At 41.1% G+C, this 17,576-nt stretch overlaps 1 protein-coding gene across 1 annotated transcript in view; it reads right to left on the reverse strand.

Moving 5' to 3' along the window:
• LOC121389619 overlaps window positions 1–17,576 on the reverse strand; it is a 32,527-nt gene that overhangs the window by 3,024 nt on the left and 11,927 nt on the right. Inside the window, exons 5-9 of the mRNA XM_041521260.1 lie at window positions 15,458–15,639; window positions 13,858–14,014; window positions 11,625–11,681; window positions 4,620–6,141; window positions 1,626–1,717 (exon numbers count right to left, since the gene is read on the reverse strand). Of these exons, the coding sequence (XP_041377194.1) occupies window positions 1,626–1,717; window positions 4,620–6,141; window positions 11,625–11,681; window positions 13,858–14,014; window positions 15,458–15,639 (2,010 nt within the window). The remainder of the gene's footprint in view (window positions 1–1,625; window positions 1,718–4,619; window positions 6,142–11,624; window positions 11,682–13,857; window positions 14,015–15,457; window positions 15,640–17,576) is intronic.

Consider the following 17,576-nt stretch of genomic DNA (forward strand, 5'->3'; position numbering starts at 1 on the left):
TCACCAATATGGCTCTACGTCAACGCACAACCACTGCACGCCGATTACGTGACAATCTGCGGACTGCGACTGGAACTCGAGTGTCTGATCAAACCATACGCACTCGTCTGAGAGCCAATAATCTACGCTGCCGTCGCCAGGCTGTTCGACCACCACTCCTACCACGTGACAGAACAGCCAGACGTCACTGGAGCAAGCTTCATCTGCGGTGGCAACGTCTTCAGTGGGGTCGAGTGATGTTCACTGATGAGTCCAGGTTTAGTCTCCAGTTCAACGACGGTCGGGTTCGTGTCTACAGACGTCCTGTGGAGCGCTTCGCTGACGTTAACGTTAGACAACGTCACCGGTTCGGTGGTGGCAGCGTCATGGTGTGGGGCAGCATCTCTATCCACCACAGGACCCCCCTCTATGTGGTGGATGGCAATCTGAATGGAATCCGCTATCTGAATGAGATTATCCGGCCGTTGGTTCTCCCAGGCCTTCAGCAGATTGGCGGCGGGGCATTCCGCAGGATGACAATGCCAGACCCCACCGCGCCAGGGTGGTAACGGACTTTCTCAGACAACAAGGTATCGCCAGGATGGATTGGCCAGCATATTCGCCTGACTTGGCCCCAATAGAGAACGCCTGGGACGAATTAGGCAGGAGAGTTCGGGATAACCATGCCCCTCCGGCCAACCTTCATGATCTGGGTCAACTTCTTATGGCAGAGTGGCAGGCCATTCCCCAAGAGTTCTTCAGACGTCTGATCAACAGCATGAGGCAACGATGTGTCGAGTGTATTCGTGCCAGGGGTGGATTCACACACTATTAAACGAATGTTCTGATGTGTAAAATCCATGTTTGACAACCTTCAACTTTGACAGCATGTCATGTGACTTTCTTGTATACAGTGACGTTTATTTGTGTTTTTTTGTAAATATGGAACAATAAATAAAAAAATTGGTGTAGTTTACATCATCAATCTAATACACTCTGAAACTTATTTGGTTATAAATTTTTGACCCTTAAATTCTTTTGAGTAGTATATATCTTTCCTAGTTTTCTTAAGATGATTGCACTCCACCAGCATGTGTTGAACCGTCAGTGTACTCTGACCGTGTTCACACTGATGTGGTGTATCTTTCTTCAGAAAGTTAGCAGGCCGTAGCCCAGTGGTAAAGCATTCGCCTGGTGCACAGGCTGTCTAGGATTGATCCCCGTCAGTGGACCCATTTGGCTATTTCTCGTTCCAGCCAGTGCTCCACAACTGGTGTAACAAAGGCCGTGGTATGTATTATCCTGTCTGTGGGGAATGGTGCATATAAAAGATCCCTTTCTGCTAATCAAAAAGTGTAGCCCACAAAGTGGCGACAACGGAATTTCTCTATCAATATCTGCGTGGTCCTTAACCATATGCCTGACGCCATATAACCGTAAATAAAATGTGTTGAGTGCGTCGTTAAATAAAATATTTCCTTCCTTCCTTGTTCAGAACAGGGGCCTAATTCACAAAGATCTCTTAGGCTCTGCTAGACAACAAAGCATCCTCTTTGCAAGTCTTTAGCACTGCACTGCGAGATCACAAAGTTGCGAGAGTTTAGTGAATTGGATCCCAGATTTTAGAGATAATATCAAGTACTTACACAGCAATCCAAACACACCGTACGCTTCTTGCTGAGTTATCTGTTCGTAGTTGAGCTCCCGATAGAAAATATCAAGACGCAGGAAGTTGTTTCTGTAAGAGGATAATTAATACTGAAAACAGGATTCATATATGTGTAAACCATCGGATGTACACAGCTAAAGACACACACTGAAACGCATATAGCACAACTGTGAGCGTTATGCGTACGCGCACACCAAACTATAGCTGTAGGGGGCGAAAAGGCATGGTCATACAGCATAAAGAGTAAATGAAGATTCTTGATCCAACCGTTCTTACATGTAAGTTATTGATCAGAGAACGCCTAACTTTTCACGGTCGCATAACGCTCACAGCTATATGAGAGAGAGAGAGAGAGAGAGAGAGAGAGAGAGAGAGAGAGAGAGAGAGAGAGAGAGAGAGAGAGAGGACCTAAATCATAGATGGAAACAATTTGTATCAATGATGAATATGTTATTGTTCGTGATGATGGTGATGATGATGATAACGATGATGATGATAAATAATATAAAATAAATCAATGAATAAATAAATAAAAAAAAAACGGGAAAAAAACCTTATATACCTTACTCAAAACCTTAGCCGTATATTTATCTTTTCCCATCTTGGTCTTGCTAAGGACCCCGCGGTGCTTGCGACAACATGCTCGCCTTCTTATCAACAGAACCCAGACACGCGGCGAAAAAACAAATTATCTGAAGACATGCGAGAACCTCATCCAGATCAAGTAGTGCATTACGAAAATACCAAAATAGCACCTGACATGCTTAATCAAAGGTAATAAGATCGTATGTTTCCTTGTTTCTTTCCAACAGTTTGGTAATAATACCTGCTGATTCCAATATATCGTTGTTCTTAATATAAATTTAAAGTTTCCCTATATTTGTTTTCAAGGCAGAAGTTAATGCTTAATAATTAGGCAGACAAAGAGAGAGAGAGAGAGAGAGAGAGAGAGAGAGAGAGAGAGAGAGAGAGAGAGAGAGAGAGAGAGAGAGGTTAAAGTTTGTTTTGTTTAACGACACCATTTAAGCACATTGATGTATTAATCATCGGCTATTGGATTTTTAAAAATATGATACTTTTGACATAAATATTGTCTTAGAGAAGAAACCCGCTACATTTTGTTTTCCTTCAGTAGGAAGGAATGTTTTATATCATGTTCCATCCCACAGCGTAGCCCAGTTGTAAAATGCGGACGGTTTGGGATCGATTCCCGTCACTGGGCCCATTGGGCTATTTCTCGTTCCAGTCAGTGTACCACAAATCTTTGATATTCAATAGCCGATGATTAATAAATCAGTGTGCTCTCTAGGCTTGGTTTCGTTACCACGGCATTTGATGTACCAGTAGTGGAGCATTGACTCAACAGAGAAATAGCACAATGGGCCCCACCAGGGAGCATCGATCCTTGGGCGACAGCTTATCAGGCGAGCGCTTTTCCACTGAACTACGTCCCGCCCAAGGATGTAATAGGGTCGTATGACGACTTAGCACGGATACTGTCTATGTGCAAATCTATCTTCCTGTTTACCTGTTTGTATGTCTGTTTGTCTATCAGTCTGTCTGTGCCTGTGTCCACTTTGCCTTTGCTCGTTAGATGAAATTCGTTGCAAAGTTTGATTATTTTTGTTTAACGACACCACTAGAACACGCTAATTAATCATCGGCTACTGGATGTCAAACATTTGGTAATTCTTACTCATAGCCACCAGAGGAAACCCGTTATATTGTTTCCATTGGCAGCAAGGGATCTTTTATATGCACTTTCCCACAGACAGGAAAACACATACTACGGCCTTTGACCAGTTGTAGTGCACTGGTTGGAACGACAACCCCCCCCCCCCCAAAAAAACAAACAAAACAAACAAACAAACAAACAAAAAAACCAAAAAACAATCAGTTTCATTGATCCCCCGAGGTGGTTCGATCCTGTGACGCAAGCACCTCAGGCGAGAGATCATCTGGCTGAACAAAACACCCGCTCCACAATTCGCTGTAAGAGAAAATGATCACCCAGTGATCCATGAAGAATGCTATGTATGAATGTATTAAATATTAGTTTTAGAAATTGTTCCACATTGTTAGCTACCGAATGGTGACGTGATAAAACGCACGCATGATGCGCGGTCGGTTCTGGGTCGATCCTCGTCGGTGGCCCATTGGGATATTTATCGTTTCAGCCAGTGCACCACGACTGATATATCAAAGGCCGTGGTATGTGCTATCAGGTCTGTGGGATGGTGCATATAAAAGATCCCTGTCTACTAATGGAAAAATGTAGCGGGTTTCCTGTCCATGACTGTGTCAAAATGACCATATGTTTGACATCCAATAGCCGATGATTAGTAAATCAATGTGCTCTAGTGGTGTCGATAAACAAAACAAACTCTTTTTTATCTACGGAGTGGGATGTAATTCAGCCTAAATAGTTCCTCTAGGGAAGGAAGGAACTGTTTTAGTTAACTATGCATTCAACACATTTTATTTTACGGTTATATGACGCCGGGCATATTGAGAGATGAAACCCGCTGTCGCCACTTCATGGACTACTCCTTTCGATTAAGCAAGCAATGGATCTTTTATATAACCCATCTCTCAGACAGGATAACACATATCACGGTCTTCAATATACCAGTCGTGGTGCACTGGCTGGAACGAGAAACAGCCCAATGGGCCCACCGACGGGGATCGATCTAAGGTACGGGAGTTATTAAGTCAATAGCCAGTAATAAGCAAAACGACTACAGTGAAAGCCCTCTAAATCGGACGCGTAACAGGTATAAGTAAATAATGTACTGAGGTGTCAAACAAATTTAACATTTCATTTTCTTTCACTCATCTCATCTTTCTCTGTGTTCACGATTTGAGAGTCTTCTGTCCTGGACAGCAGATCTGGCGCATATCAGAACTCGTGCCCAGGATGGACGTGCCTAAACTTTCAGTGGATATGGGCACGTTAATAGAGTTTTCTCACCGTATGAATGTCGAATCAACATGGCTGCTGTCTACGAAATCTTTCATGTAGTCTTTCAGGATTTCGAACGCAGCGATGAATTCCGAGTCAGCACTGTGAACCAGGAACCGCAGATCCAGTTCGTTTCTGTACACATCAATCTCACCGGAAATAGCTACCTCTATGTCATCATAACTACGCAGCAACAACGTCATATTCTGATGCTCCAGAAATGATTTCATATCTACGTCGGATACAGTTGTCTTCCACATCTTCAAGATAATGGTCCTAATTCTTTTCCAGCCGTCGTACAAATCCTGACCCTTTCTCCTGACTGTGTCGAAAAACACACTGAGATTAAAAATCCCATCGCTAATGCTTTTCATGTTAATATATTTAGCCACGGCTAGCTTACTGACATTACCAGTATTTATGTAATCCTTACATAGCCGTATGCCCTGCTTTACTTCTTCCAGCAAAGAATACTGCATTTGCACGAGCAAGGTCTTCACACTATGAAGATTTGCAGTAAATATTCCACGCGATTGGTCGAAATCCGATTTGGCTTTTAGAAAATCCATTTCCCTTTTTTCCATATATTTCATTGGCCAGTCCAGCATGTCGTGAAAGAACATGCTCCGGCTCTGGAAGTACTCACGCGTGAAATACAGAAACTGCACGTTCAGCTCGTGCATCTCGGCATCCAAGACCGTTCTGTTGACGAAAGCATCGTGGGCGATTCTTTTATACTCTTTTAAAAACATCGTCATATTGGCTATATCGTAACCCAACCGCTCCGATCTGTACTTGATGGTCTTGGTTCGATTCATGGCACTGGACAACAGATGTCTGGGGATGATGTAGGTGGACAATCTCCTGGCGAAGTTGAGAAACTTATAATTAAAGATGCACTCCCCGTTCATGTATGCATTGTAAAGCTGTGTATAGTTGCCCATCGTTCTCTCGGCTATGTCTATTCTGGCGTCCAGCTGATTTAACGTCATCAAGTAGAGCACTTCCCGGACACTGTCATCATATTTGCTTGACACCAGCAGTGCTATTTTCTGTTCGACGCTGAACACAAACTCCTGAATCCCTAGTCCCAGAACGGAGAACGTCCTTTCGTCCATGGCGTCACGGGCCCTCAAGCAGTTCTTCTGGACTATGTAGTGCTGGTATCGGAATAATCTGTGCATTGTAAACCACATATCAAACGTTTCCTTCGTCATCTTATTGATGGCTGCTTCCTGTTCCTTAAGTTTTGAAGATATGTCTACAGAGATTAATTGTTCAAGTTTTGTGAAGGTTGTCTCTACAGAATCTATCAAACTCTGCATCTCTTCCGCTTTCTCCTTCTGTAACCGACCAGACACGTCCCGCGCTAGCTGATATTTCTGCCGTAAATCGGTCCGGTTGCTTTGTGCCAGAAAGCGGTCTACAATTAACATTGATGTCGTTGCATAGGACACTGTGGGTTCGAAAATGTGGAATTGGCAGGGAATCGCGCAACCACATGATTCGTGGACTGATGCTTTGATATCATCTGTAATAATAAAACCACACGGAATGAATGAATGAATGTTTAACGACGCCCCAGCACAAAAATACACCTCGGCTATTAGGTGTCACAAATGGTAAGTATATGAAAATATTTATAAAAAAAAAAAAATAATAAAAATAAATATATATATATATATATATATAAACATACATATAGATATACATATATATATACACATATATTATATTATATATATATATATATATATATATATATATATATATATATATATATATATATACATTTATATATATATATATATATATATATATATATATATATATATACATATATATACATATACATATATATATATAGAGCATAATACATTATTTTTATTCATAATATATGATACTGACGATACCGAAATACACGAGGGTAATATCTCTTTATCATATAAGCTCAAGCTTAATACAACGTGTTTTTGTAAACTTTACACGCAACTTTAATTCCAGTCCGCCATTACTAGATATTCAAGTGACATAAGAATATGTGGCGCGGTGTATTTTTGAATGGAAATGACGTCAAACTCGAATAACGTCATTTTGGATGTCCTTACATCAAAATAAAGTTATGCTGAACGTTTTTTGTTTTCTGAACGCTGGATAGCTTTCAGTGTCAAATTGCCATTGAAATGTTTTTATCTGATGACTATGAATGCATACGTCAATTATGGAGTGTCACCCAAGTACGTTTGCTTAAATGTCAATAAACCTAGTGCCGAGACCTCGACTAATTTACATCTAATTTGCAAAGTTATCAAATTCTTTATCACATACTTTGACTGCACTGAAAATGTAAGATATATATATACACACATATATTAAACGCAGTTGATAAGAGGGTATCTAGCCTAAAACAATTGGAGTTAAACGTGTCAACTCTAGAAGGAATTAAATACTGCTGCAGTTTATTTCTGATATTTATTTTCAAAATGCCACCTAAACCCAGTAAAACGGTAAATGTGATATCGTAACTTCTGTGATGGAACTTCAGGAAAGTGTGTCAAACATGCGAGTTGAAAATACGTGCAAACAAAGCAAGATACGTGACTTCTTTAGCAAGTGAACATTAAAGGATAATCAGTGACTTTAATGCGCAGAACAGTGCTCCATTATTCTGTTGTTTGTTAAATATTCTCTTTTTCACTTAATAAAATTTCATATAGATGATAATTTTTTGTCTTGTTTTTAATTACGCTCCTTAGGCTCCTTAATAGTTCTATTGCAACATACGTGTAATTGTTTTTAAAAATTCGGACTTATATATGACCTGCATACGGCGGCCACCTCTCTATGGCGGCCACTTTTGTCATGTCCCACGAGTGGCCGCCATAGACAGGCTCGACTGTATATATATATATATATATATATATATATATATATATATATATATATATATATATAATATCTTACATTTTCAGTGCAATCAAGGTATGTGATATTTTTCAGATCACATACTGTAAGAATTTGATAACTTTGCAAAAATATCACATACTTTGATTGCACTGAAAATGTAATATATACTCTTCAAAAAAAGAAACGCAAAAGGGTACAAATGGGTTATAACTCCGATTTTATGTTTCCTACCGGTTCATGCTTTGTGAATATAAGGTCATTGCATGTCCCAAACACATTCCCACGGTTACATTCGATAAAACGCAGCTACTGTACAATAAAGTTCCAAAATGTGAATATTCGCAAAAACGCAGCCACGTGCAAACCATGTCACCACTGCACGTGCGTTGTCTGCACGTGCAACATGAACACCGACAGTATAAAAGTGCAGGGTGTTCGCTTGCTTGGCCTCTGTATCTGGCCGACAGTTGACAATCCAGGACATGCCACGTCTCAGTGAACCGCAGAGAAACAATGCCATCGGCCGACTAGACGCAGGCGAATCCAGAACGACCGTTGCCAGGGCATTTCATGTGTCCCCAAGCACCATCTCCAGACTGTGGGACCGTTACCAGCAACATGGATCAACACGTGACCTCCCTAGATCCGGTCGACCACGGGTCACTACCCCCGGGCAGGACCGCTACATCCGGGTACGCCACCTTCGGGAACGATTGACTTCTGCCACCTCCACAGCCGCAGCAATACCAGGTTTGCGCAGGATATCCGACCAGACCGTACGGAACCGCCTACGTGAGGTAGGAATTCGTGCCAGACGTCCAGTTCGAGGTGTCATCTTAACACCACAACACCGTCGACTCCGACTGCAGTGGTGCCAGATTCATCGACAATGGCCTCAACTGCGATGAAGACCGGTGTGGTTCAGTGACGAGTCCCGATTTCTGCTCCGACGTCATGATGGAAGATGTCGCGTGTATAGGCGTCGTGGTGAACGTTATGCGGCAAACTGCGTACAGGAAGTGGTCAGATTCGGCGGGGGTAGTGTCATGGTGTGGGCAGCCATCTCACACACTGGCAGAACTGACCTGGTCCACGTGCAGGGCAACCTGAATGCACAGGGCTACATTGACCAGATCCTCCGGCCACACATCGTTCCAGTTATGGCCAACGCCAACGCAGTGTTCCAACATGACAACGCCAGGCCTCACACAGCACGTCTCACAACGGCTTTCCTACAGAACAACAACATTAATGTCCTTCCTTGGCCATCGATATCACCGGATTTGAACCCAATTGAGCATCTATGGGACGAGTTGGACCGACGCCTCCGACAGCGACAACCACAGCCCCAGACCCTGCCCGAGCTGGCAGCAGCCTTGCAGGCCGAGTGGGCCACCATCCCCCGGGACGTCATCCGTACTCTGGTTGCTTCAATGGGCAGGCGGTGCCAGGCAGTTGTCAACACACGCGGAGGCCACACCCGGTATTGACTCCAGATGACCTTGACCTTGGTGGTGTGTCCTATCACTTACTCACAATGGACTAGAGTGAATTGTGAACAATCCTGCAACATTTGGTAATTATCGGACTCACCATTCAATAATTAAATCAATTCTCCAAATGTTACGACAATGTGGTTTTGCGTTTCTTCTTTTGAAGAGTATATATATATATATATATATATATATATATATATATATATATATATATATATATATATATATATATCATATAATATCTTACATTTTCAGTGCAATCAGAGTATGTGATATTTTTCAGATCACATACTTTAAGAATTTGAATATCTAGTAATGGCGGACTGGAATTAACGTTGCGTGTACAGAGGCTCGCATAATACAATTTTTATTCCTAATATATGATATTGACCATACGGAAAAACACTCTGGTAATAACATATATACCAATTTACCATTACCAATTTACCTGATTAGTTCCCTTTGTTTACTTAGCTTGTGTTGTTTTATACTGAAACAATGAAAACGCAAAACAGATATTTTTCAATATTTTGTTGTGATTAATGAAAACTATATTTATTGGACTTAAAATAACAATTTATGAGAGGAAGCCAATGATTTGTACTTTTGTCTGGGTTTTAATCCTGGTTTTGTTCTCGTTACACATACAATAGCAGAAACACAAAATGGTGTGAAATGCGTTTAAAAAATGTGATTTAAGAAGTGATCTCATCATTGCCCTTACAGCCCAGCGTTATGTTGACGTTATTCTAAGACCCAGTTCTCCAGCCACTTTTGCGCCGCCCACCGAATACCAGGAGGTCCCCCTTCTGTTTCAACAAGACAATGCCGTCCACATACTGCAAGCATTACCCAGGCATCCCTGCAACAAGCCGTTATGAATTGGCCCGCAGTTTCACCTGATTTGAACCCAATGGAACACATGTGGGAAGAGTTAGGACGTCGTGTACGTCACCGCCAGCCACCACCGCGTAACGTCACTGAGCTAGCACAGGCGTTGTAAGAGGAGTGGCTTATTTGAGATGTTTGTGCCAATCCTTTTCCCGTCGATTTCACACATGCTCACGGGCCAATGGTGGACACACTAGATACTGACCTTGATATGGGGGGGGGGGGGGGGGGTTGAACGTTTCGATTACGAATGCAACTCGATTACTGATGATAACTGGCCATGTTTCCACGTGAATGTATCTCATGAATACCAGTCATTAATGTCATATTACATTATCCATCAATTCATTAATAGATTGTCGTTATTTGCAATAAAAAGTTGTTTTTGCGTTTTCATTATGTGTCAGTATATATTCTGTTCATTATAGCCAGTCTGTTTTTTAACTTCATTTCATTTGTGTTTTATTCCCCTGAGGAAGTTTAAAACGTAACGTTGGAATTTTAAGACAGTTTTTAAGATTATATATATATATCTATATATATATATATATATATATATACACACACATACACACACACTCATCGTCACTATTGAAGGGTCACAAACATTGTTAGTACTATACAGGTTAACGATGCCCGTCCAACACACTAATTATGAAAGAAGGAATGTATGGCCTTCGCGAGGTTTCCTAAGTAGCATTTGGATTTCAATATGAGTAATGGTACTTCGGTTAGAGGCCACAACAAAATGGCAAAAGTTATGCAAACACATGTACCTACTATCACCCCAACAAATGGATTGTCTCAGCGAACCCATGTCTTAAATTCTGTATGCTGTGCCCGTGCAATGCGTTCTCACCATGGGTATTAAAGTGAGTTGAAAATGCGTCGTGTTTTGACTAATGTTGACAAGGGCAATGGAGTAGGTCGGATACAGGTTGAACACAGTCAACGAGAAGTCGCGAGGCACTTTAATGTCAGTCAATGTGTGATTGGGTGGATGAGGCAACGACTTCAAATGACTGGATCCGTTTCCTATGCACAAAGACCAGTGCCAGCATTACGCAAAGCCATTTATCTCGCAACGAGTTGTTTTAAAATGTATCTAACGAACGAAAGCGAGTTTGATACGTTTTTAAACGAGTTGTAAGGTAAATGGTGTCTAACGGACACTTACATATCCTAAAACAAAACAGGTTTTAAGCACATTTTAACATCTTTTTTGACTAAAGGTTATTTACAGCCGTTGCACTTGTAGCTGACTTACGCGTCATAGACGCATGAATGCCAGGTTAACTATACGTCACGTGTAATCGACTTCCATCGTGTAGTTTTTCATTGAATATATGTAATTGGTGACCTGGGCTTCGTTCAACCAGACCGAGCAGAACAACGTCCGCTAGACTGGTTTATCCGCTTCACATTAAACCAAATGAACATGTCGGAAACCAATCAAATAGTTCGCGAACGTTAGCGAAACGTTCGCTGGCTGAACGTTGGCATGGTCAGTTGTATGTCTTGAAATTGTTAACACACGTACATGTGTTAACAACGCATGTGTATCAAACATAACTTATGATGTTCTCACCAAGGGGTGTGCAAGAAAAACATTAAATAATATATATATATATATATATATATATATATATATATATATATATATATATATATATATATATATATATATATATATAAACATGTATGTATAACAAGTTGTTACCTATGTTGTTCTTGTAGCAGGTGTAAATTTCCTCAAGCGTACAAACGGGTGGCTGATCTGAAAACAAAAATAGCAACTTAAAAAGATGTTACCATGGTGATGAGATTCATGGAACGAAAAGCTTATCATTCACGGTACTGGAAGCCAATGTGGAATGATATACTATTCCAGAGCATTCCTTCAACACCTGAACCGGCCTCGGTGGCGCAGTGGTTAAGCCATCGGACTACAGGCTAGTAGGTACAGGGTTCGCAGCTCGGTACCGGCTCCAACTCAGAGCGAGTTCTTGAGGGCTCATAGGGTAGGCGTGAGGCCACTACACCCTCTTCTCTCTCACACACCAATAACCAACTAACAACTAACCCACTGTCCTGGACAGACAGCCCATATAGCTGAGGTGTTCCCAGAACAGCGAGCTTGAACCTTATTTGGATATACGCACGAAAATATGTTGAAATGAATGAATGGACACCTGAACAACTAAAGTATACATGAGTTATGTATTCTGATCATTTTCTAAAACAAATGTTGGGGGGGGGGGGGGGGGGGGGCGGCAAAATACGATTTTAAGGTGTGCCAGTCAATAATTGATATAAAAAAAAGTTGGACTATTTCCCGATTTCCAGCCAGTGCACCACGACTGGTATGTCAAAGGTCGTTGTATATGCTACCGTCTGTGGGGTGGTGCATATAAAAGATCCCTTGCTGTTAATCGAAAAGAGTAGTCCATGAAGTGGCGACAGCGGGTTTCCTCCTTCAATATCTGTGTTGTCCTTAACCATATGACTGACGCCATATAACCGTAAATAAAATGTGTTGAGTGCGTCGTTGAATAAAACATTTCCTTCCTTGATACTACTCGTAGTTCTGTCACAATGCTTTTATAAACAAACTTCTCCAACAACAGCCACATCGACCAAACATTATGGTCACATTTATACATAATTAAATTTCTGTTACATTCATTACAACGTGTCGTCATCCCATTGGTCCAGACATAGCAACGGGAGTTTGTTCAGGGAACGTCATATGTGATGACGTCATTTTATATGGGCAAGTTGTCTTAGGTCTCACTACACAGATGTCATCTGCCATTGAAACCCATGTTAAACTGCCCAACTTCAATCGAAGGTTGCCCATAGAACGGGTTCTCGTTGGCACTAACAACACACACCATTGCGAACATACATTATATAAGCATTTATATTCACTCCAAAATTGTGAACATTTCCGTCTCAGTTTTTTGCTATATGACCGCATCTGGCTGTAGTACCGGTCCGAATAGGTGGTTCATTAACCGTTTCACTCCGGCTGTCACTTGCGCTATATACCCATGTCCCAAAAGGTCGATGCACAATATTACAAAATAACATGGGCAAAATACAGCCAGAAGGCTTACCATTAAACATACATATTGTTTTAATTCTTCACCATTTCCTAGAAGTGAATATGTGAACCATAACATGTGCCACAATTAGGAACTATAGTGGACCGTGATCAATGAACTCTCACCTGGAAGTGATCTGTGTAGTGAGACCTTAATCAGCGTTATTGTTTATGGATAAAAAAATAATTCAAAATAAAGTATGACGTATTAGCATGCATGATTCAAATTTAATTATAAGTTTTGTCTGTTACGTTCATCTGGGTACGAACAAAAAAAAAATCATGCGCAAACTTATGTGAGAACGGCTTCATGCCGATAAACGTACAAGAATAAAATAATCCTTCATATGTGGGCAGGGCTATTCCACCCGAGGGTACATAATTTGTTGTCCTGACGTCATATTATGTACCCGAGGGTGGAATAGCCCTGTCCCACATGGATACATAATGGAGGATTATTTTTCTTCTATCCAATAGATGAAACACAAGCTTTTGGGAAAACGTGAAAAACCTACATTTGTTTTATTTTTTATCTTACAATAAAATAATCATAACCATTGAAAAGATCGTACCCAAAAATGGTTTATACTGAAAGTTTACGAGACGTCACCCAGTGTTAATATCAGCTCAAACAACAGATGTCACGTGGTCATGCAAGACCGATTTATTCCGCATGGGCTGACGTCATGGAATACGCCTGTCTTGCATGGCTAGGGATGGGAGAAATAACAGACAACCTTAAAGTGAATGCAAGATGAATAACAAAAAAAAAAAAAAAAAAAAAAAAAAAAAGAGAGAAAAAAGATGAAGATTGCAGCTTTAAAAAAGAGAAGAAATTACATCTCACCTGTAGGGTGTGGCGGCATGTAGAAACGACGACAGCCACACGTTTTCTCCAACAGGTCAGTGACACACTCCACCTCGCAGTTCTCCAGAGAGTAGTCCGGAAAATACTTCAGGGCTTGAGATCGGCATTTCCCGTGTGGACTCGGTAAGTTGGTGACCTGATAAACGTTAACGTTTGTTTTGTTTAACGGCAACACTACAGGCTGGTAGGTACAGGGTTCGCAGCCCGGTGCCGGCTCCAACCCAGAGCGAGTTCTTAAGGGCTCAATAGGTAGGTGTTTAGGCCATTACACCCTCTTCTCTCTCACAAATCTCTAACAAACTAACAACTAACCCACTGTCGTGGACAAACAACCCAGATGGCTGAGGTGTGTGCCCAGGACAGCGTGATTGAAGCTTAATTGGATATAAGCACGAAAATAAGTTGATCGGCTATTTGATGTCAAACATTGGTGATTTTGACCCCCCCCCCCCCCCCCCCCAAACTTTACCAAACAAAAGCAAACAAACACTACAGCTCATTGAGTACATTGACTGAGGTGGAGCATCCTTTTTCAGAATAAAGTAATGAGCCAAGAACGTATGGCAGTTTGGAGCTATAGGAGGACTGCCACTCACCCAGGACTGGCCTTACAGAATCATCGACTATTGAATGTTAAACAACCGGCCTCGCTGGCGTCGTGGTTATGTTATCGGACATAAGGCTGGAAGGTGCAGGGTTCGCAGCCCGGTACCTGCTGCCACACAGAGCGAGGTTTAATGACTCAATGGGAAAGTCACATGCGTAAGGCCACTACATCCTCTTCTCTCTCTCACTAACCACTAACAATTAACAACTAACCCACTGTCCTGGACAGACAGTCCAGACAGCTGACGTATGTGCTCAGGACAGTGTGCTTGAACCTTAATTGAATAGAAGCTCGGAAATAAGGAAAGGATGATACACAAAAACATACGAGGAGCAGTCAAAACGTTCATAGAAAATGTGTTACACCAAGGTATGTTTGAGTCTTTCTGAAAGCTTGTTCGTTCATACAACTGTCTTATCGATAACACGACCCTTATTGTTTAACGGTAATCTACCCGGTCATCAAGTTTCTCACCAAGGGATGTGAAAATGGTACTGTAATTCACATGCGTATGGTTGGAAGTTATTATCTGTTACCGAATTAGAACGGTACCCGGATTGAAAATGATGCAATTCTGAAGGCTGCATCAATGATAGAAATTAGAAAAATAAATAAATAAGCAATTAAAAATTAATTAATTAATTAATTGAATAGATAGATAGATTAATTAAATACACATACAGAAATATATATACCAGCAGATAGATAGAGATATACATAGATAGATAGATAGATAGATCGATAAATAGATAATTAAATAAATAAGTATAAATAAATAAATAAATTGATTAATTAATAAATTATAAATAAATAAAGAAAGAAATAATAAAGAAATAAATAAACCAAAAAACCAAATAAATAAATAAATAAATAAATGAAATAAATGAAATAAATATTCGAAGCCAGCTTTCAAGAGGTTATCATTCGTTTGGTTTGAAATTCGAAAGATCTGGCCATAAAAGCATTATTCACTGAAACCAGCTTGATTCCCACAAATGAATGCGATCCCGTTGGAAAGGCTATGCCAAGCTCGTGAACTTTGGGGAACTGTCTTCCGTCGTGGATGAGTACTTTGACCCCAGCTGCGTCGTGCGGTCCTGGCATGTATTCATACTGCTCTATATTCAAAGTCAGCGATAGTCCGTTTTCCGAACCTGAGACAAACAAAGGTATAGAGGTTTAGTGATGATTCTGATGGTACCTAGAATAATGAAATGAAATGGTGTAATGGAATGGAATAGAACAGAGCAGAACAGAGAACAGTTCAGAACAGAATAGAATTATAATATAATATAATAAAATTATAATATAATATGATATAATGTGGAGTGGGGTGTGGTGGTATGGGGATAGAATAGAATAGAACAGAACAGAACAAAATAGGACAGAATAGAATAGAATATAATAGAAGAAGAGAAGAGAAGATAAATAAAATAATAGAATAGAATAGAAGAATAGAATAGAATAGAATAGAATAGAATAGAATAGAATAGAATAGAATAGAATAGAATAGAACGGAACAGAACAGAACAGAATAGAACAGAGAAGAACAGAATATAATAGAATTATATTATAATGTAATATAACGTGAGTGGGTTGGGGTGGGGTAGGATGGATATGGAAATGGACCAGAACAGAATAGAACCGAATATAATATAAAAAAACAAATAAAACTCAAACATCATCACCACAGCCACAACAATCATCATTATCATCATCATTAAAGTCAACAACATCATCGAAATTTCACTCCCAACATTATCATCAACATCATCATGAATATCTAGAGACAGACAGACAGATAGTACATGGAGCGTGGGCGTAGAAAGGTAGGTCAAGGGAATCGTACAGCCCGTTAAACATGTAACACAGCCCATGATCATCATCACCACTTATCATCAGCATCATCATGAGTATCTAGAGACAGACAGACAGACATGTAGACAGACAGACATACAGTACCTGGAGCGTGGGCGTAGAAAGGTAGGTCAAGGGAATTGTACAGCCCTTTGAACATGTAACAGAGCCCGTGATCCTCATCACCGCTAATGATCGCCATCATTATGAGTATCTAGAGACAGACAGACAGACAGACAGACATGTAGACAGACAGACATACATTACCTGGAGCGTGGGCATAGAAAGGTAGGTCAAGGGAATCGTACAGCCCGTTAAACATGTAACACAGCCCATGATCATCATCACCACTTATCATCAGCATCATCATGAGTATCTAGAGACAGACAGACAGACAGACAGACAGACATACATGTAGACAGACAGACAGAGAGTACCTGGAGCGTGGGCGTAGAAAGGGATGTCAAGGGAATCGTACAGCCCGTTGAACATGTAACAGAGCCCGTGATCATCATCACCACTAATCATCAGCATCATCATGAGTATCTAGAGACAGACAGACAGACATGTAGACAGACAGACATAAAGTACCTGGAGCGTGGGCGTAGAAAGGTAGGTCAAGGGAATCGTACAGCCCTTTGAACATGTAACAGAGCCCGTGATCCTCATCACCGCTAATGATCGCCATCATTATGAGTATCTAGAGACAGACAGACAGACATGTAGACAGACAGACAGACAGTACCTGGGGCGTGGGCATAGAAAGGTAGGTCAAGGGAATCGTACAGCCCGTTGAACATGTAACAGCGCCTGTGATCATCATCACCGCTAATGATCGCCATCATCATGAGTATCTAGAGACAGACAGACAGACAGACATGTAGACAGACAGACAGACAGTACCTGGAGCGTGGGCATAGAAAGGTAGGTCAAGGGAATCGTACAGCCCGTTGAACATGTAACAGAGCCCGTGATCATCATCACCACTAATCATCAACATCACCATGAGTATCTAGAGACAGACAGACAGACAGATATGTAGACAGACAGACAAGCAGACAGTACCTGGAGCGTGGGCATAGAAAAGTAGGTCAAGGGAATCGTACAGCCCGTTGAACATGTAACAGAGCCTGTGATCATCATCACCGCTAATGATCGCCATCATCATGAGTATCTAGAGACAGACAGACAGACAGACATGTAGAGAGACAGACAAGCAGACAGTACCTGGAGC

Source organism: Gigantopelta aegis, chromosome 15 (assembly GCF_016097555.1).
Source record: "Gigantopelta aegis isolate Gae_Host chromosome 15, Gae_host_genome, whole genome shotgun sequence".
Taxonomy (NCBI): domain Eukaryota; kingdom Metazoa; phylum Mollusca; class Gastropoda; order Neomphalida; family Peltospiridae; genus Gigantopelta; species Gigantopelta aegis.